The sequence below is a fragment of the Nannobrachium achirus genome (assembly GCF_963921795.1).
Source record: "Nannobrachium achirus genome assembly, chromosome: 5".
Lineage (NCBI taxonomy): Eukaryota > Metazoa > Chordata > Actinopteri > Myctophiformes > Myctophidae > Nannobrachium > Nannobrachium achirus.
In genome coordinates, this window is record NC_137814.1 from 13,027,635 (window position 1) to 13,049,439 (window position 21,805).

The following is a 21,805-nucleotide window of genomic DNA, read 5'->3' on the forward strand; positions in this document are numbered from 1 at the left end:
AGCAAGTGCAGAGTGCCAAGCAGCACACCATGTCCCAGGTGAATGACCCCAACCCTGAGATGGGAGGATATAACCTTGGCGCTGGAGGTTATGAACAGCCAGCCTTCCCGCCAGTATTCAACAGGTGCACCGGCAGAGGCACTGGAGGGGCCTTCCCATCAGCGCCTGCCTATGGACAACCGGGCTTCCCCCAGGAAGGCACTGGGCAAAACCCGGGTCCCGTAGGGGCTCCTTACTCCCAGACGCCTCACCAGCCGTCACAGGATGAGAGTGGTTTCCTCGTCACGGGAGAGAACAACCCTCTCCCTTACGTGCATGTACCTCCCCTATCTGCCACGCACCCCTACCCCTACCACCCCTACTACTCAATATTCAATAATGTCCGCCTTCCTGACTACGGCCAGGAAGGTTTGGTATACAACCTGGGCCCCTATGCCCAGATCCCTTACAAACAGGGACCCCTACAGACGGCTACTGGTTACCACGGTCAAGTTCCTCCATCGTCATCGTCCTATACAGACGAAGAGGACGATGATGAAGAGTACGATGATGAAGAGGCCTATGACGAAGAGGACAAAGAGGACTATGACGCCAGTGATTATGACAACACTGAAAAGGACAATAGCATCCAACCTTTCTTCAGGAAGTTGTTGATGAGCCTCCTAGTGCAGCATCTGGTCCTGTTCCTCTTTGCTATTGACAATGGCGCCATGGACTATATGCGCGAAAACCTGTTTACATCCACAGGTTTTTATGTGGCCTTCGCCGCATTTTCCGCTATGCTCGTCCCCAGCTGCCGCAAGCGAGAACTGAACCTTGTCCCGTTCTCTATCGTGACCTTGAGCCTCTCCTACATGGTGGGAATGATGTTCAGCTTGAACCCCAGCGCAACAGTCATCATGTTGATCAGCGTCCTCACCATCCTTGTCGGCATCACGTCCGTATGACTTCCCTTTGTGCTGCGTGGGACATGCTTCTCCTGTGGTTCGTTGTCCAGGTGGTCTTTGCCATTGTTGGGCAAGTTATTCAGGTTTTGAAAAAAATATGACATTACTTATTACTTGGAATCAAGAGTTTTACAAGTTATATGAATTACTTTTGCACAGCCGAGCCATTTTCAAATGAATATTACACACAGATATTTTTGAATCTTGCCCCTGGCTGTTGCAATAAAAAAATAAAATAAAAAAATAAAAACCTGAAACTAACACAAACTCTACTAAACTAAACCTTTTCAGCTTTGAAAACTAATTAGAAGTAAAAAGAAAGACATTATAACCTTGCAGCTTTGTTGGCTAAGTCTGAGCGGAGAATCTAGCGAGTTTTCAAGCTTGGCGTCTGCGCTGTACAGGATTGAGAATGTTTTCTTGTGGAAGTGTCTAAATCCTTTTGGATCTTTTTCTTTTCTTTTTTTTTTCAAGGAACTCCACTTGCCAGATTGCAGCATTTGCAAGGCTTTTCAAGCAACACCAGGCTATATACACACAGACACACATAGCCTCCTACAGAGCCATAGGCCTAAAAAATTACAAAACACTTAATCTAGTACTACAATATACTCATATTGTATAAGCAAGACATGAAATTAAATTGTATTTCAATTTAACCTTTGTTCCAGGAGGAAAGATTTGAGCTTCAAAAATAAAATAAAAATATATATGTCACAATGTTTCTAAAATAGCAGATCTACAAGCTCATGATATGCTATGGGCTTAAACAAAGCCTACAGTGTTCTACAGTGGTGTCAAGAGGCTGGTGGGACGTGGTGGCTGTACCTTCGTATGATGTCTGCCACCATGAGGTCAAGTCTGTACCTTCGTATGATGTCTGCCACCATGAGGTCAAGTCCCGGGAACACATTTTAAGACAGCAAAATGAAACATTTCATCCTGACCTTTTTTTTTGAGGGGTGCAAACCGCTCCTACATTTCAATTTGTGTGTATTAGTACGAATCTCCATCTCTCATATATAACGACAAAATGATAAAATCTTTTTATACCAGCTTGTGCCTTGAGGCTAGCCTTGCTGAGTTGGTGACGTCACCGAGAACGCAGCTCCCTCATTGGCTAAAGGCTGTAAAATGATGTAAGAAATGACAAAAGTAATTATATATCCTATAGAGGCCAGCCAATGAGGAGAAAGTAACGCAAAATGACGAAATGCGCTGGCTGACGATCTGTATGTAGACCATCTTTGCAAGCTGGTAAAAAGTCTAAAAACTGGTCAAACATTGGCCAAACATTGGCCAAACCTTTTGTCTAGGGGTATAAGGGCCGCAACATAAATGAGAAGGGGAACCGAATTTAAAACTTAATATATATTTATTACAAATAATAATTAATAGAAAATACATTCTAAAATATTAGACAATCACAAATGAACCTAATCTAAATAAATCTAAACACAACCAAACATAATTAACGAGTTCTGAATTGGCCATAGAACAACAGTCTTTAAAGGACAGGAGAACCACATGAACCAGCGGCTCGCGGGGAGTAGCTGAATTCAAGTAGTTAAAGTTGATTGACACAGGCACCTGTCAATCATTCTGAACTGATGGACGTTTTTTGTTTAGGGGCTGGACTTAGGGCTGTAGGCCTAATTGTTTCATTATAATACACAAATACTCAAATGTTTCACTTTTTTGGCATCCAGTGTTACGTATGGCCATATTATCACTACAGATATGCTCTAAAAGTATGAAAAACTTATTTCTGATTTCACTGGGTCTTTAAGTTGTCACATTGGTTGTGTGATGATCCACTGAAGGTGAAGTGGAAGAAGCCTCCTGGGTGTTGTGGCTGATGGAGCAGGTGATGGAGGAGTTGGAAACCTTTAACACCTGCAGGCTGCAGCTCCTGGTGCTGGCCCTCAGAAACCATGTTTAAGCTGGGGAAGGTTGTTTTATCTGTATGGCGATTGGTTGAAATAGCAGATAAAACATGCCAAAGACCTTTGATCTCATTAGGCAGTGGTCTTCAGGTGTTTTTCAGGCCAAGGACCCTTTTTCTGGGAGAAAGATGAAACAGGGACAGAAAATTGTGTTGCAGATTAAACCTTTTTCATAGTTTCATAGACTTGATTGACAGCACTGTCATCAGTCTTGGTTTGATTTTAAATTGTGTATTTCAGACATTGAACCACTTCAAGGTATATTCAGTGATTGTATTTCATTCAAATAATTAAGATTTAATTGGTACATTTTCCATTAATTCTCCTCACTAGAATGTGTGCTGACCATATAAGGACTTCCACCATGGCCCATGTTACGAGCCACGAGCATAGCTAGATTCAGGTTTCAGAGGTGGCCAGCCAGTCCTCCACCAATCAGGGTAGAGTATATGGCCGTAGTTATGTTATGATGTTTAGTTATGATGGTCAAAATAAAAGTTTTGAGAACCACTGTCTCTCTGAATTAAGAACGTCTGCTAAATGCCTTGATTGTAAACTACTGAACTCATGAAATGCCACAGTCTCGTAGTAAATCAGTATCATACATATCGTGAAGCTGGAGATGTAGGCCTAGCGATATTCAGTGATTGGGTCTAATGATCAAAATGAGAACATTATAATGGTGTAAAAGATCTATAAAAAAATAAACATTTCCACGCTGTAAGGCCAGTAAGGAACAAGATGACCCCCGGCCACTTTCATTATCACTGAAAACACCTTTAACCTGTCAATACATGGTAAACATGACCTTTCACTCCGTACTTAGTCTGCTCTTTTTATCCTCTACACCAAAACTCTTCACCAAAAATGCTGGCATTGTGAGCTTGTAGATCTGTTATTTTTTTCTAATGTTTCTCTCAGAGATTTGGTGCCCCCCCTGTGGTATAACTCCTTTTGAAGACCTTCTAGATCAGTGGTTCCCAAACATTTTAGCTCGAGACCCAAACGAGAGATAAGACAGCAGACCTACAAGCTCACAACACAACACTTTGCACCACGTTGTGAGCTTGTAGATCGGCTATTTTCACAACTTTTTAGATTACTATTTTGTATTCTTGCCTTTGGGTGTTGTCTGATTATTAGGACATCAATGAATAAGTTTCCCCCTGAACAGACATTTTGGGGAAAATCTAATCATATATCTAACCATAGGATCTACATGGAATGGAATGGTAGGGCTCCATATGGATCTAATGCTTGCTGTGTTATGAGTCATCTATTGTGTAAGTCTTTAACATATGATGGATGACTCCAGATTTGGGAAGGTCTCAGCCCTACCAGCCATCCTTCATTTCCTCGCACACACACAGATTGATTGATTAAATTAATGAGACACTAAAAGTGTTGAAGTTAATGTTGTAGTGTTACCTAAACAAGTCACCTCCAGTCTGTTGATTAAGTGTGAACCACTACCAGGCTCCTTTGTTGCACATTCCCTCAGTGAATACTCAGACCCATCACAGGATGATGCAATCCACAATATAGGTTCAGATTTGCCAGGAGGCTTCCTCATTGAAATAGCACGGCCACAGTCCAAGTGTCTACACAACACCACTGCTGCCCTTGGGTCAAGCCAACCAGCAGCTGGTCTCCACTCTCCCTGATGTTTCATCTCCAGTGTACCGTTACAGCGACTGGTTCCTCCCACCAACCTGATATCGTCTGGTTCTGAACACACACAAGTGAGTAGTAAAAATTCATATTACTTCATTATAATACAATACTAAAAAACAAATAGTGTAGGTTGACTTTTACCTGAGCAGGTGAGCCCAACAACCTTGTCAGGTGAGTGTGTGTTTCTAGTCGAGTCTGAGGTTCCACAGTCCCTGAGAAGTGACTCGTTGCCTTTACAGTGGAACTCTTTGGTCCACAATGTAGTCTTTACATCACCATAGAGCACCCCCTGGAGGACTGAAGGAGACCCACAGCCAAGCTCCCTACAGACTAGAGGTCTTCGGACCTGCCCGAGATCCGAAATTACCCGCGATCCGAACCGAACCGAGCCGGGTAACGGGGCCGTTTTCTAGCTTTTACCGCGGGGCGGGCCGGGGCCGGGGCCGTCTGCCCCGGTTCCCCGGGTATCTCCTGTTACCCGAGTGGAGCCGAGATTGAAGTGAAAGTGAACGCAACAACTGCACCAAATAGATAACGCCACACGATGGCACTAAAGATGCAGCATGTAATCTGTTGCATTGGTTGTGAGAACTGAGAAGTAGAACTCACTCAGTCACAACAACACTCACTGTATCAGTTGGATTGTTATTATTATCAAAGATATTAACGTAACGTTTTGGTTAACGGTTTACAATGGAGTTGTCATTGCGTGTTGTCATGCTCTGCAGAGCAAAATGGACACTCAAAGCAGAAAGATATAATGAACAACACATGCGACAGAAAACGATAGCATTAGCATTGGCTAGCCAAATAAGAAGGAATAAAAACATGGATTTATTTGTATTTACAAACTGTCCGCATTGACTTACTGGTCTGGGAAAAGATCATCTTTTGGCGAGAGGCACAGCGCCGCTGACAGCAACAGCAGCACCGTGGCGACGTTAGGTAAGAAATATGTCTGATACAACTCTTAATATAATAACGTTGGCATTCTTTCATTTCGGGGCGACAGGTTCGGGTCTCGGATCTCTCGTTCTGCTCGGGTATCGGATCCAATTTTTCTAATAACAGGCGGGGCCGTTCGGATCGGATCCATCACGTCTCGGGGCTGATCGGGTAACGGTTCTCAAATTCCAAATGATAGACGGGGCCATATGGGTCCGGGTCCGTTTCCCCCGGGTCCTTTTGGGTTCGGGTAGTTCAAATTGGACCCGTGAAGACCTCTACTACAGACCACCTGTGCATCCTGCTGGTCAAAGTCATCTTCACACACTGAGACCCACGAATGATTAGACTTCACCTCCAATCTGCCTGAACACAAACTAGTCCCATTCACTAACCTCACAGAATCTGGAGTTAGAGAGAATGAGAGAATGAGAAAGACAAAGAGGGGCAGGGTGACAGATTGAGAAAATGTATACACTGAGAAAAATTTCTCTTCCCATTTACAAAAAAAAAATCTATGCAACCAATTGCATCACGGAATTATGTAAATTATACTAGAACATGTCTTGTATCAAATACTTAATTTGTTTAAGTAGTCAACTTATCTTCTCCCGTAAAATCTACGGCAGTAGATCTAAGGCAGTAAAATCCATTAGAATTATACAGTAAATTCTACAATGTTTGTCACAGTAAAATATACAAGGAATTTTAAGTATTGTCTGCATTCATAAACTCTACAAGGATTGTCCAGTAAAATCTACAAGTATAATACAATTCATTAATTTAATAAATAATAATATACATTTTAAAGAATAACTTATTTTTTAAATTGTAACTATGCCATTTCTGAAAATACTGTAAATGCTTATATTGTCCTATGAACACCACCAGCATGAGTCAGGTTTAATAACATTTATTCCTCATTGAATCTTCAGGACAGCTACAGTACAGTGCAGCGCTTCATTTCATATTACACAACAAAAAATTGTACATTTCATATTACACAACTAAAAATAGTACATTTAAGTGAAAATAGATGTTGAAATGTTGGAAGTACGGTGTGCACATGCCTGATGGGCCTACTCGTTGGAACTCAGTTACCAGAAGCCGTTGAAGTTCACATTCGAGGTCTTCCAGAAGATATTTCTAGAGCTGGATACAAAGAAGACTCCAAGGTGTATGATTTAAGTCCCAAATTAAAGGACTAGGCCAGCCCTCAGGGCTGGTTCCAAATATATTTAAGTGTTCTAAAGGTCAGTAGGGCCTAATTTTTTCATGGAGGCTAGATCCAACATTTCAACATCTATTTTCGCTTCAATGTAACAACTGTTTACAATGTGATTGCCCCTGCTCCATCAAAACCTGTGGTGCCCTCAAGTCACACTTGTCAAGGAAACATTCAACAAGTCAACTACCAAAGGCATTTGTTTCAAGTGTGAATATTGCAGTTCTACTCTTTCCAACGAGAAGGATTATTTCCAACATCTTGGAGTTCATCTTGAAAAAAAAGGAAACTGTGCGCTGTGTCTTCAAAGACTGTCATTATGAGACAAATGTTAAAGGAACCTTTGCATCACATAGGTCTAGAAATCACACAGCACATTCTTCAATTGACTTCCGTGCTGTAATTGTACACAAGTATCAGTCAAATATTACAGATAACATTGAAGAAGCACAATCTTGTGACACATGAAGTGAAGTATTAAAAGAAGAGGCTAGCCCTCAGGGCTTGCCACATCAGGGACGAAGAGGACCTCTGTTCCTTCGATGCCGATACCCGCCCAAGGCTTTGTCTCGACCATCGGTACCCCGGCTGACAAGATTTTCAGAACCATTTTAGCGATGGCCTCCTGGACCTCGACAGCATCGTTGTCATCAAATACCTGTGAAATAGAGACAACAGTGAGAATGTGCTAATATAAAGGAGCACTTATCATCAGTTATCACTGTAATGGCATTTAAAGCACACTTAAACTTGGTAGAGGTTTAGAGGTTTTGGTTTTGAGTTAAGTTGCCCCAATGTATCTTGAGACGTGTTGTGAGATTGTAGAGCGACTATTTTCACTTATTTCAAATGTCTTTAAATAATAAAAAGTGACAAGAGCCAGGCCTGGGAGGTGAGCGAGCGTTGGCTTGTGCCTGGTGTCTGGATCTATCATGGTTAGCCAATAAGAGCTACATGCGACACTTCAGCCTAACCATAGGGCTCAGAAATCAAAGGAAAAAAAGTCATTTTGGGAGTGAACTACTCCTTTAACCCATTTAGGCTTAGAATTATTTAATGCTTTAACTATTGAAAAATAGCAGATCTACAAGCTCGCATGACGCCCAGTTTATGGTCAGGATGTCGTGTGCTGGTCAGTCAGACCTCAAAAGTAAGGGGAAAAAATAAATGTAAAAATGGGATATATTGGATAGATGTATAATATTGGATTTCTGACTGACAGGCCTTTACTTTGGCTTTACGTTACTTTAATGGTTGTGTTGGTGTACGCTAGGCTTCTACCTGTCTCTGGGAGACTGACTGGGTGGGGTGGTGTCCTGTCTCTGGGGACCACAGGGAGGGTGGTGGCATCAGCAATCTGTGTGAATAGAGTAAAATCATACATACTTCGTTAAACAACATGACATTTGGGCAAAGAGTTTTGAACACAGTAATGGTTCTCAAAGAGGATTCCCACTGAGGACTTTGTGGGTTCCTTTAGGGGGTCTAAATTGTTCCATACAAGTCTGTAACTCTGACAGTGTTCAAATGGAACCAAATGAACCCTAAAAGGTCCCTTTGGTTATATGCAACTTCAAAGCCTAAAAGCCAAACAGATGTAATTTCGTGACAGCCCTACATTAAAGTCAAACGGTTGTGTTAGTGTGTACTAGGCCTCTGTACCTGTCACACGGGACCACGGAGACCGACTGGCTTGGGTGGCGTGTCCTTTCTCTGCGGGGACCGCGGGGACCGATTGGGTGGGCGTCAGCAATCTGGGTGAATAGAGTAAAATCATACATACTTCGTTAAACAACATGACATTTGGGCAAAGAGTTTTGAACACAGTAATGGTTCTCAAAGAGGATTCCCACTGAGGACTTTGTGGGTTCCTTTAGGGGGTCTAAATTGTTCCATACAAGTCTGTAACTCTGACAGTGTTCAAATGGAACCAAATGAACCCTAAAAGGTCCCTTTGGTTATATGCAACTTCAAAGCCTAAAAGCCAAACAGATGTAATTTCGTGACAGCCCTACATTAAAGTCAAACGGTTGTGTTAGTGTGTGCTAGGCCTCTGTACCTGTCACACGGGACCACGGAGACCGACTGGCTTGGGTGGCGTGTCCTTTCTCTGCGGGGACCGCGGGGACCGATTGGGTGGGCGTCAGCAATCTGGGTGAATAGAGTAAAATCATACATACTTCATTAAACCTGACTGGCCATTCTGCGCAAAGAGTTGAGCACAAGGGTGAGAAAAGGGTGCACTAAACTAGGCGGGCTTCAAATGAAAAGGTTTGAGCACCACCAACATAGTATAGTCTCTCAAGAACAGACTAACTGAGCTCCATTTATGTTAAAAGGACCTTTTCTTTGACGATGGCTGGCCAGATTGCTGACATAGAAACATAGGTTTTTCAAAAAAAACCTTAGAAAGATTCAAAAGACACATGGAATCGTGTCAAAATCGTGTCAAAAATAGCAGATCTACAAGCTCGCAGTGTGGCACTCGGTGCCGCGCTGTGAGCTTGTATATCTGCTATTTTACAATAGTTAAAGCATAAAATAATGATACACAATAGAGACCCATGTTGAGCAACACAGGTGTTTCAATTTGTCTGAATAGCATAGAACTCGTGTTCTAAAATCTATGCCAATATCTATACCTGTGTTGGTCCTCAACATGGCCTGTGTAGGACTACAAATGCAACCCATGAATTAGTACATTTGAAGCCCATTGCCTACAAATATGCATGCCTCCCACACAGAGGTTAATCTAACTAAAATTCTGGGGTGTATTGTTCTAATAACTTGGCTCACACTATAATCCATGGGGTTTACTGTGTGTTTCTGTACAGTGGTTGTGTGATTATTATGGGATGCTGACATTATGTGCAGAGCACAGGCTAGACAAGGAAGTATATTGTTACAGGTCTGAGAGACTGAAGTTAGCGGTGCATGTTCTGACTGTCCAGTCCTTGCCACACACAACAGTTTATCTAGATATCATACACGTCCCAAATCTTTGGTTAAACTCACAGACCATTACATTCCACGAAGAAATCGTTTTTAAGACACGAAAAACACACCCACGCTGCGTGACATTATTGTCACACTTACATAACACAATGCATGGGATTTAGGCGCAAAAACTACAAACTAATTAACTTCCCTCGTCAAAAACAATTCAACGTTATACCCACAGCAAAACAATGGCATTTTGTCGACACTCGCGATGCTCTGTTTTAATTAAACAGTCACATTCCCCTGGATTCCCACTAGTTCTAAGTCAGCTGCTAGGCACCAGCCGAGGCAGCTCGTCGGGGCGCCCCCCGAGGGGAGCGGGTCCGCGGCGAGTACCGTATACAGCTGAGGAGATCCGCGAATAGGGCCCGCCGACCGACGGCCTTCCCCGGGCAGGTTGTGCCGGCCGTGGCGGCGGCTCGCGGTGGCGGCGGTGCCCCGAGAGGCACCGACCACCGCCACGAGACCACCACGTGACCGACCGCCTGCCCGGTTCCGAACCGCCGGCTCCTCCAGCCGCGGCCCGTGAAAATATTTGACTCGACTATACAAGCTACTGCCAGAACATGCCACCGCTGTTTTAAGAAAAAACAATCCTATAAACACTTGCGTGAACCTCAATCAAATGCAAAGCTTGTAAGCTAATTTAATTCTTACCTTGAAGTTATAAAACGCAGCTTTATCCGAGGCTCTCTGTCATGGCGACGCTGACGACTTGCTTCTCCTTTCTTCTCAGTTCAAACTTTTTGAAAGGGGCGTGTACTTCTTGCTATAGTTGCAGATCACATAAATTCTACAGATGTTCCTTGGCTGTAGAAATTAGTACGTTTTGATTGTTGAGTTTGGCTGTAAATATTACGTGATTGTATTAGTTGAATTTGTGTACTGAACAAGATTGGTTGGTTTAAAGTAAATAAAGCTATTTGAGGAATAAATGCACCTTTTCTTGTATTTTCAACAAGTGATATTTCACATAATACGGGACATATTTATGTAAACGAACAAACTTAATTTGTTATTGTAACTTTTAAAATATTTAATTATGTTACATCTACTGGACATCAGGATCATTTCTTTCAGTGTAAGCATAAAAGGACATTTCATTTCATCATCATCATTATAATCATCATCCTCAACATTGTCATCATAAGCATCAGCCACCTCAAATAACCTCCTTTCTTCTTTGTTAACTGTATCGTGTGTAAATTTAGCCTGGAGAGCAATATCGTAAAATAAATAATCTTCAATGTGACCCAACATTCGCCCTACTTCTGCTGAATGATTGACGCCAGTGCGCCTCAAAATAAAATAGGTTAAAGAAAGTTGTTGTTTATGTTACCTGAACAGATCACTTCCAGAATATCAGAGGAAGTAGTAGACGAAGTGTACTTTGTTAAACATTCCCTCAGAGAAGACTCAGACCCAACACAGGAGTCTCTGAGCCTCCATACACGATGAGATCTGGTATACAAATCCTCGCCCCTGTAAATTGTTCGTGTTGAAAGAGCAGAGCCACAGTCCAGCTGCCGACACACTACAGCTGATGACTTCAGGTTCACCCGGTACCAATCCACTGGTCTCCACTGTCCCAGGTGATTCATCTCCAGTTCACCACTACAGCGGCTGGTTCCTCGTACCAACTTGACACCAAACTCTGTATAGTGACAAGAGAGTAAAAAGTATAATTTTATTATTATACAAAAATAATCAAAACCAAATCGATACATTTGTACTATAGTCTGTCTTCTACCTGCACAGGTGAGTCCAACAGCCTTGTCAGGTGAGAAGGTGTTTCTAGGTGAGTCTGAAGTTCCACAGTCAAGGAGAGCAGACTCGTTACCTTTACACTGGAACTCTTTGGTCCACATTGGAGTCTTGGCTTCTCCATAGAGCGCCCCCTGGATGATTAAAGGATCCCCACAGCCAAGCTCCCTACATACCACCTCTGCATCCTGCTGGTCAAAGTCCTCTTCACACACTGAGACCCACAACTGATTAGACTTCACCTCCAATCTGCCTGAACACGAATTAGTCCCGTTCACCAACCTCACAGACTCTGGAGAGAGAGAGAGAGAGAGAGAGAGAGAGAGAGAGAGAGAGAGAGAGAGAGAGAGAGAGAGAGAGAGAGAGAGAGAGAGGAAAGATGGTGATAATCACTCATTTGTCATTTATATTTAAAATCATTCTGTTGAGCTACATCGCATGGTAAAAGAGTTATGACAAGTTTTAGAAGGGTCAAATATACAGTAGCACCCGAATGAACGCACACAATGCTGATTATATGTATCGAATCATTCACAGATAGAAAGTCAGACAGACAGACAGACAGACAGACAGACAGACAGACAGACAGACAGACAGACAGACAGACAGACAGACAGACAGAAGAAATAACAAAGATAACAGACTAAAGATCACTGTCATTGTTTGTGTTACCTGAACAGATCACCTCCCGTCTCCCGGTAAATTTCAAAGACCGCAATGCTCCACACTCCCTCAGTGACACCTCAGACCCTTCACAGGAAGCCTTAATCACCCATACAGGTACATCTTTTCTAGTAGAAATCCTGTCAGTGTACACAGCAGAGCCGCAGTCCAGCTTTCTACACACTAAAGCTGATGCCTGCTGGTTCCAGTAGGATCCAAAATCATCCACTAGTCTCCACTCTCTCTTGTATTTCATCTCCAGTCTACCGTTACAATGACTGGTTCCTCCCACCAATCTGACATCATCAGGCTCTGTAGAGAAACAAGAGAGTAAGCAGTAAAACTAAGTAAAAATACTACTTCCATTATGAAATAATAATCCAAACTAATCCTGATTGTCATTTACCTAAGCAGGCGAGTCCGACAGCCTTGTCAGGTGAGGATGTGTTTCTAGCTGAGCCTGAGGTTCTACAGTCTAGAAGAATAGACTCGTTGCCTTCACACTGGAACTGTTTGGTCCACAATGGAGTCTTTACATCACCATAGAGCGCCCCCTGGAAGACTGAAGGAGCCCCACAGCCAAGCTCCCTACAGACCACCTCTGCATCTTGCTGGTCAAAGTCATCTTCACACATTGAGACCCACGACTGTCCAGACTTCACCTCCACTCTGCCTGAGCACCAAGTAGTCCCTTTCACTAACCTCACAGACTCTGAGGGAGAGAGAGAGAGAGAGAGAGAGAGAGAGAGAGAGAGAGAGAGAGAGAGAGAGAGAGAGAGAGAGAGAGAGAGAGAGAGAAGAGAGAAAGAAGAGAGAAAGAGCGAGAGAGAGAGAAGAGAGAGAGAGAAGGGGGAGGGAGGGCAGGCGAGATGGAGAGATAGAATGCACAGTTTAGCCTGTGGATCAGCCTTATAGACTACATAATAATCAATCGGATTCATTGATCGATCAATCGCTTGGTTGATTGTTTTACCTGAGCAGATCACCTCCAGTCTGGTTGAGGTCATATCTGACTTCTTTGTTACACACTCCGCTAGTGAAGACTCAGACCCATCACAGACAGATGTAATGTCCCATACTGGTTGTTCTGTTGAATCTACTATTTCTATTGAAACAGCAGAGCCACAGTCTAGCTGTCTACACACTACAGCTGCGGTCTTCAGTGAGACGTTGCGAGACCAACCATCCACTGGTCTACGGTCTCCATGGTGTTTCATTTCCAGTGTACCTTTACAGTGACTGGTTCCTCCCACCAACCTGACATGATCATACTCTGGAAAGAGACAAGACAGTAAGTAGTAAAAATGTTATATCACTTCGTTCCATTATAAAAACGCAAAACTGCATTTGTCTTGTACCGGAACAAGAGAGTCCAACAGCCTTGTCAGGTGAGCAGGTGTTTCTAGTTGATTCTGAGGTTGAGGTGTTTCTAGTTGAGTCTGAGTTTATTGAGTTTAATAGGAAACCCATTAGCTGATGAATAACATCAGCTAATGTTGCTGATGCAGAGTTTCGACAGCCTTCACACTGGAACTCTTTGGACAAAATCGGAGCCTTCGCTTCTCCATAGAGCGCTCCATGGAAGACTGAAGGAGACCCACAGCCAAACTCCCTACAGACCACCTCTGCACCCTGCTTGTCAAAGTCCTCTTCACACACTGAGTCCCACAACTGATTAGACTTAACCTCCAATCGGCCTGAACACAAACTACTTCCATTCACCAACCTCACAGACTCTGGATGGAATGAGAGAGCGAGAGAGAGAGAGAGAGAGAGAGAGAGAGAGAGAGAGAGAGAGAGAGAGAGAGAGAGAGAGAGAGAGAGAGAGAGAGAGAGAGAGAGAGAGAGATGAGACTAGCAGACAAAGTCCTGCAACATTTAATTTAAATATGGGATCAATTGGACGAAATGCATGATTTTCACTTCCACATAATTTGAAAAGCATTACAACGATATGGAACATAGAGAAATCTGTATGATACATAGTATGATACAAAGGTGTTTTGAAGAAATTGCTATGTCCTATACAGGGAATTGTTAGACAAAGTTCAAGAGTTACGAGCAACATTTTAAGTCACCAAGAGGCCAATTAAAAACAAAAACACTAAAATAAAATAAAACAAAACAAAACACACACACACACACACGCACGCACGCACGCACGCACGCACGCACGCACACACACAAATTACTATCAATTATTACTTGAACAGACGATCTCCAGTCTGGCAGAGGAAAAACTCCTTGTATCCATTCTTACACAGTTCCTCAGTACAGACTCAGAGCCTTTACAGTGAGGTGTAACCAACCATTTAGGTTCAAACATGCCTGGGGTACCAGGAATCCTTTCTGTTGAAACAGCAGAGCCACAGTCCAGCTGTCTACACACTACAGCTGACGCGGTCTGGTTCCACTCAGATCCAACAATCACTGGTCTCCACTCTCCCCGTTGATGGGGCTTCATGTCCAGAGTACCACTACAGCGGCTGGATCCTCCCACCAACCTGACCTGATCGTACACTGTACAGAGACAAGTGAGGAAGTAGTACAAATTGCATATTGCTTCATTAAAAAACAATAATCAAATCAACCCAAATCTATTATTTGTAATAAAGATAAAGAAAACTTTATTGTCCATTACATTTTATTGTTGTCAGTATACAACAATAAAAAACATACATAGAATACATGTTTGCATTTTATGGATTATAAGGGGTTAACCTCAAACAAATTGCAACAGAAACGATTTCAACTCCTTTTGATCAGCTTTAAATAACATGTGAAGGGTCAATCTAGGGGTTTTTCATGATTCTGAATCCATTGCAAGCATTTGTTTTGCACAAAAAAACATTCATTTGGCTAAAAACAGCCCCACAAAACTATGGTTTAGTGAGGAGTCATCACTTTTCACAGTTTTTCAGGAGCCGTTTTTATCCCAAGATATATTCTTCGTGCAAGACAATGCTTGCAATGGATTCAGAAGATTTTTTTTTTGTATTTTTTCTCCTGTATAGTAAAGTTAATGGGACCCAAACTTCCAGAAGTATTTTCAATTATGTTCCACTACTGTGAATTCTTAGGACTTTTGAGATTAGCACTGACAATATGAAACACGCCCTCAATCATCCTTTCACATTACTGCCATCTGGATGGAGATACAGATCCTCACTTAAGTTGTTTTGTCCACTCTGCCATTGCAGCCTGCAACAAATTACTTCACTGACAATGTCTGTTAGTGGGATGGTGTTTTCCTCTGGTGTTTCAGTCCAAGTGTATCAAAGGGTGCGTTCGGAAATGCGCACCGGGTGGCGAGTATTCCTACCGTAGGAGACGGGGTTACATAAATTAGAAGGCGCGGCTTGTGATTGGCTGGAGCGGAGGTCTGGACTCTGGAGCGCTCGGCTGTGGTCACTTGGACTGTGCGGGCGTTTATCGTGGGCTTGCCCAGGCCTTACGGCCTGGGCATAAATATAACGATTGCATTCACCACGGCTTCGTAACTCGCGCAGCCGGCCCTGGCCCGCTCTTCGCGGGCACTCGCGCCTACGGCGCTCGGGCGCGAAGAGCAGGACCAAGGTCCGCTGGCCTTCGCGCCACTTGCAATGTCGTGGACAATAACTGTGACATCTAACCATAAAACGAGCGCTCTACCACTTCCGGTGCGCATTTAGGAAAGCACCCTTTGAAACACTCTGACTGAATCACCAGCAGAAAACACTCTCTCGTCTGTTAGTGTTCTTCTTTCTCCATTTTCTAATTTTGTTTATAACCCGTCTTGTGTTGTATACTCATATAGTCATGGTTAGATTTCAGATTTTCAGCTTTTTATTGAAAAAAATCATCTGTTAATTGCCCATGGTACTCACCTGTGTCCAGTTAGTCTGTGTCTATTTAAACCTCCCTGTGTCAGCTGTTATTGACGGGTTTCTTGTTTACAAACATTGAGACTAAATACACAGCTGAATGTATCATGTAATCAATTCCCACCAATCCCCAAACCTGTTGTTTTGGGGAGCGCTGGTTTCATTGGCTAATTTTGGTACCGAACCTGCGCACGCATCTACTTCTTATCAGTGTAACGTGGACCAGAAACCCGTCCATAAGCCAGGTTTTCACACATACCACCCATGTGTAAGGCTGCATGTTCCTGGTCTTTATTTAGGCCTACACATCTTTATGTTTTCCCTGTGTAAATTAAACTATCCTTCAAACTCATTTGACTGTGAAACTGTAGAACTCAGGTTGCAGGACACTAGTGATGTGCCGATAATTTTTTTTCCAATTCGATACGATATTCGATATTTTTATATTATTATATTATGATATATTTCGTCGATATCGATACGATACTGATATCTACATGCGCCAGCCGTGGGTGCTGAGAAATCCACTCTCTTGCATGATCAAATTAATGATTAATATACTTATTTTATTCTATAGCCTAATTTTAAAAAGCTGTATGGTTTAGATACAAGCCCGGACTTATTTGGAGAATGGAGACACGTTTTTTCAACAATGTGCTCATTGTGCTGTTATGGAAGTTGGAAGAATCTTTACCATGACATGAAACGGGCAATAATATTTAAACCAATGGATCTTTTTTTTTTTTATTAAATTAAGGTAGGCTACAACTTACAAGAGAAATGTGGGGGAGTTTTACAGTGAGGGGTAAGATTCCATGCATAGGTTTTACATCACGTTTTTGGTTACCTGACTTTCGCCAGATGGTGGCAGCATTGCGTATATAACGCTCTGCTTTACCATCTGGACTTGCTCGGCCAGCGTTGATAACACTCGTAAAGTCCCGGGCCGGACCAATCAGCGGCAGCTATGGGCGGGCTCTGAGCGGCTCTGAGCCAATAGAGTCTGATTGCAGACCACGTGGAAACCCAGGAGGCGGATTCTGGGTGCAACGTCATGCAGACAGGCCAATATGAGTGGTTGGAGTTGGCACTCCCAGACTGTGATAGAAACGGCCACATCCAATCACCTGCTACAGAAATTCAAAAAATGGCCCGCCCCTTACATCGAGTGTGTCCGAGAGAGCCCAGATGTAAGGCAGAGCGTTACGCACTGCTGCAACTATCTGGCGAAAGTCAGGTTACGTTTTTGGTGGTCGAGTCAAGACTAGAGTAAACTGTCTGCCTTCACTATCAAATGAATCGCTCGTTTCAGCTTGACCTGTTACCATTTTGAATCATCCATTGAGTGATTAATGTGTGCTTTAGATTCTACTGAGTGAGCAACTGCAAGTCAAAAGCCTACCGACTCTCGAAGCACCGTGTGTGTGTATGCGCCTACTATCAGTAAAGTTACAGGCAGGCAGAGATGCTGCTGATTTATTCTACTATCAGTAAAGTTACAGGCAGGCAGAGATGCTGCTGATTTATTCTACTATCAGTAAAGTTACAGGCAGAGATCAGAGATGCTGCTGATTTATTCTTCGCTGTATGGTGGTGTCGCGTGGCAAACCACAGAATCTACATCAGAGACTCATTGTGGACTTGTAGATCGGCTTGCCTTTGCACACTGCACGTCAAAGCCTGAAAGCCAGGAGGGAAGACCTCTCCCTTCTGCGTGAGTGACGGCTCTTGCAGGTCTTTTTAAGAAAAAAAAAAAAAAAATGCGGGTATCGATACTTTTTCAAAAGTATCGATACGGTATTATTCTCAGGGTATATCGATATATCGATATAAATATCGATACGCACATCACTACAGGACACCCTGTAAAAGCCAAGAGAGATGTAAAGGTTTAAAGGTGCTTTGATGACATCCTAGATTTAACAACACTCACCGAGACAAGACCATCAAAAAGCTAACTTTTCACCCTAATAGGTAGAGGTATGACCTCTGTCCCATGCAGACAACACCACAGTTCACCCTGCATAGCCTGGAGTTAAACAACACAAGGTCACTGACTGTGAGGTCACAGCTGTCTCACCCACAGATATAAAAAGCTAGATACCTCGTCCACCACTGCAGTTGATTGGAGCGACCCGTCCAACTTGATAGGCAGAAAAGCGGAAGTGTTGGACCAGTTACCCATATATGGAGATGCCTGCAGCTGTTTTTAAGAGCTGCGTACGAAAAGACCCGCCCCCACCTGCCTCTGAATTGCCGAGACGGGTCCGACTGCAGTACGCAGGAGCCTTGGAGGGGGTGGAGCCTTGGAGGGGGCTGGCATTGGAGGAGGCGGGCATTGGAGGAGGCGGGCATTGGAGGGCCTTGTAGGGAGCCTTGGAGGGGGCGGGCCTTGGAGGTGTCCATTTCTTAAAGGTATATGACGCTCTGAATGAAACTGAATGAAACTGAGACAGGTTTGAACAAACTTACTGCCCCCTGCACTGAGTCAAACTAATAAATGACAAGCATTTAACTTACTCCTTTTTCTGAATTATTATATTATTATAAAATAATTGACAAGCATTAATAATCATTGAGAAAAAGGTGTAAGTTATAACTTACTTAGAAAAAGGAGTAAGTTAGTCTAAAACTCCTTTTTCTCAATGGTTATATTATAAAATGATTATGATTATTAATGCTTGTCATTCTAATATTTGTTTTAAATAATCATTATTTAAAACAAATATTAGAATGACACGCATTTAACTTACTCCTTTTTCTAATTGATTATACATTATTATGATTATTAATAATCTCTCGACCACGGAGTGACGGCAGCGGAGGTCCGTGAGAGGTGCCGTGGTCGTGGGACCCCCACATGGTGGCCGTGAGTCGGCCGTCCTGCGGGGATCCCTCGCCGCACGCTGCGGTCGCCTGCGTTGTCGGCGGCGAGAGACACCCCGGTGGAGGGTTGGACACCCCGGTCCATGCCGGAACACCGGCCGGACCCCCTTCCCTCCTCCTCCGTGTCCGTGATAGACCCCCTCTCCTATCGCTGTCCCACCCCTTGTCTTCCCTTCACTGTCCCCGGCTTGAGAGAGCTCCACAGCCCGCCTCTTCTGTCACTGTCCCCGGCTAGGGTGAGCTAAAACACCCCGGTCCTCCCTTCACTATCCCCGGCTATTAGAGAGCTTAAACACGCCGCCTCTTCTATCACTGTCCCCGGCTAGAGGGAGCTGGCCACCCCGCCTCTCCCTTCACTATCTCCGGCTAGAAAGAGCTCCACACCCACCCCGCCTCTCCTCTCACTGTCCCCGGCTACAGAGGGTGTCTCTCGCCGCCGACAACGGGGCAAACCGCAGCGGGCGGTGAGGGAGAGCACTAGCAGCCACGAGCGGATCAAACATCCACCCTCTGCCCGGGGGAAAGAGCCTTTACGGCGGATACAACCTCCACCCTCTGCCCGGTCCTCCCCCCGCTCTGCAACAACCTTCACTCGCTCAACCTTCACCTTCAACAGCCTCCTCGGGGACAGTGATATGTTTTTCATGTAATCCACCGTGAAGGTTGTTCCAGAGCGGGGGGAGGACCGGGCAGAGGGTGGAGGTTGTATCCGCCGTAAAGGCACTTTCCCCCGGGCAGAGGGTGGATGTTTGATCCGCTCGTGGCTGCTCTCCCTCGCCGCCCGCTGCGGTCGCCCTGTTGTCGGCGGCGAGAGACACCCCGGTGGAGGGTCGACACTCACGGCTACCGTGTCGACCCTCCACCGGGAGACCCGATGGTCACCTCGCCTCGCCGATGACCGTCACCTCGCCTCGCGTTGCCGTGAGTCAGCCACCGCAGGGCGGCTGACTCACGGCTACCGTGTCGACCCTCCACCGGGAGACCTGATGGTCACCTCGTCCTCGCCTCGCCGATGACTGTCACCTCGCCTCGCCGGTGACGGTCAACGGCTCCGCCGAGGCTATAGCGGCGGGGGCCTCGCTGCTGACCACCGGGGTGTCTCTCACCGCTGATTTATTATTAAAATAATTAATATAGTAGAAACTATTTACTGTATTATTATTATTACTATATTAAAATAAACTATTTACTATATTATTAATATAGTAAATAGTTTATTTTAAAGAAACGTGTTATTTTCCTGTGTTCAATAAGAATTAATAATCCATGGCGAAAACAGCCGATCTACAAGCCCACAAAGCGTTGCGCTTGCTTGCGTTGTGAGCTTGTAGGTCTGCTGTTGATTCTATTGGATACTATGAACCTTTCTAATCCGCCTCCAGCTCCTCCAATGCCCGCCTCCTCCAATGCCGGCCTCCTTACTGAGTACTGCAATCGGACTCTATTGGAATTGCCTACCGACCTTCTGTGTCTGTTACGCACACGGAAGAATTCCAAGCCTACCAATCAAACATGCCTATCAATGCGAGACGGGTACCTGAGAGCCGGAAGAGGCGTCTACCTTTTTATATCTGTGGTCTCACCCATGAGCCATGCTGCCAAAAGTGCAACTCAGGTCACAGACCCAGCAGCGCATGACTAGTGAAGGCAGTGGTTCTCAACCTTTTCAGGCTGCGATCCCCAAAATAATCATATTTGAACTGGGCATAAAATAAAATAAATTGTATTGTGAAAATAGCAGATCTACATGCTCACAACGCCTTGCGTTGCGTTGTGAGCATGTAGATCTTCTATTTTCAAAATTTCTGCCTCTAATATTTGACAATTTGGCCAATGTTTAATTTGTCATTTTAGAGGTTTTAAAAAGTCTTCAAATTGTCACTTTAGAAATGTGCATATACCCTCTATACACTTAAACTTTGTTGGTTTGTTTACTGTTGAGTGAGAAAACAATTTTGATGCACATCAACCCACAGGTTGAGAAACACTGACTCAGGATGTCATCTTCTCATCTAATGCTTGTTAAAAGTTCATGAGCAATAGAATGAAGAATAGATTGCTGTTGTTGATGTGATGTTTAAATGTTCAGCTGAGTGTTGTTCTCGCAGGATCATGACAATATTTGAGGTTTAAGTACAAAGTCCAGAGCCAAAACAACAATAAAATCCCTCCTAATATGTATCATTTGTATTTGTGTGCCTATATATTTGATCACGTAAAAAACAAAAAGATAAAAACTTCCCTCGACACAGTGTGTCATGTAAATGAGAATGGACTTACCTTCAGCACGCATTAAGTTCAGAGTATACACCCATATGAAAAAGAGACAGTTTTGCACCGTCAAATTTTGCATTTTGTTCTTCATTAAACAGCACATAAAAAACGTTGAAATGCTGAAATGCATGGTGGCTGTTACAAGATTATTGCTCAATGATTTGTGTTCTAGTCCCTTCAGCATAGTAAGTGAGTGGTCATGAAACATGATGAAGTCAGTGGTTTTGATTGGCTGAGGGAGTGGAATGTTTTTTTTTTCTCCTCTCTCTTCTTTTTAACACACTGCTGTCATAAAAATAAATACATAAATAAATAAATAAAACAAAACATTAGGCCTACACAGTAATAATTTATAGCAGCTTGCATATTAAACTAATCACAATAATCTCATTTTGGGGCCAAAAGTGCAGTTTAATGTGCTTTCTATTATGAATTTGATAGTAAACTCAGTAGACATAATCTATCCACAAGTTTCCCACGCGAACCACTGTTGCCTAATACCAGAACCCTCAAAGCACACACGCGTGCCCATTCTCTAACGTTCGTGCACGCGCACATACACACCGCAGGGTTGCATACAGGCAGTGAGTGATTGACAAACAGTCTCAGCATTGAATT

At 43.7% G+C, this 21,805-nt stretch overlaps 1 protein-coding gene across 3 annotated transcripts; it reads right to left on the reverse strand.

Annotated features, from left to right (window-relative positions):
* Nucleotides 1-881: 881 nt before the first annotated feature.
* On the reverse strand, nt 882-21,326 carry LOC308285954 (scavenger receptor cysteine-rich type 1 protein M160-like). 3 transcript variants are annotated; one of them, XM_080726901.1, is made up of 13 exons: nt 21,194-21,326; nt 14,370-14,684; nt 13,523-13,900; nt 13,138-13,437; nt 12,571-12,876; nt 12,174-12,476; nt 11,488-11,793; nt 11,077-11,391; nt 10,395-10,583; nt 8,797-8,888; nt 8,400-8,491; nt 8,019-8,094; nt 6,410-7,395 (listed from the first exon to the last, which is right to left on the reverse strand). In XM_080726901.1, exons 1-9 carry the CDS (start codon nt 21,315-21,317, stop codon nt 10,531-10,533), a joined length of 2,400 nt encoding a protein of 799 aa, XP_080583027.1. In that variant the 5' UTR covers nt 21,318-21,326; the 3' UTR covers nt 6,410-7,395; nt 8,019-8,094; nt 8,400-8,491; nt 8,797-8,888; nt 10,395-10,530. The 3 variants fall into 3 exon arrangements, with proteins under 3 accessions (XP_080583026.1, XP_080583025.1, XP_080583027.1); XM_080726900.1 differs by lacking the exons at nt 6,410-7,395; nt 8,019-8,094; nt 8,400-8,491; nt 8,797-8,888; nt 10,395-10,583 and adding exons at nt 882-1,002; nt 4,322-4,621; nt 4,709-5,917; XM_080726899.1 differs by lacking the exons at nt 6,410-7,395; nt 8,019-8,094; nt 8,400-8,491; nt 8,797-8,888; nt 10,395-10,583 and adding exons at nt 2,494-3,010; nt 4,322-4,621; nt 4,709-5,917.
* Between the last annotated feature and the right edge of the window lie 479 nt (nt 21,327-21,805).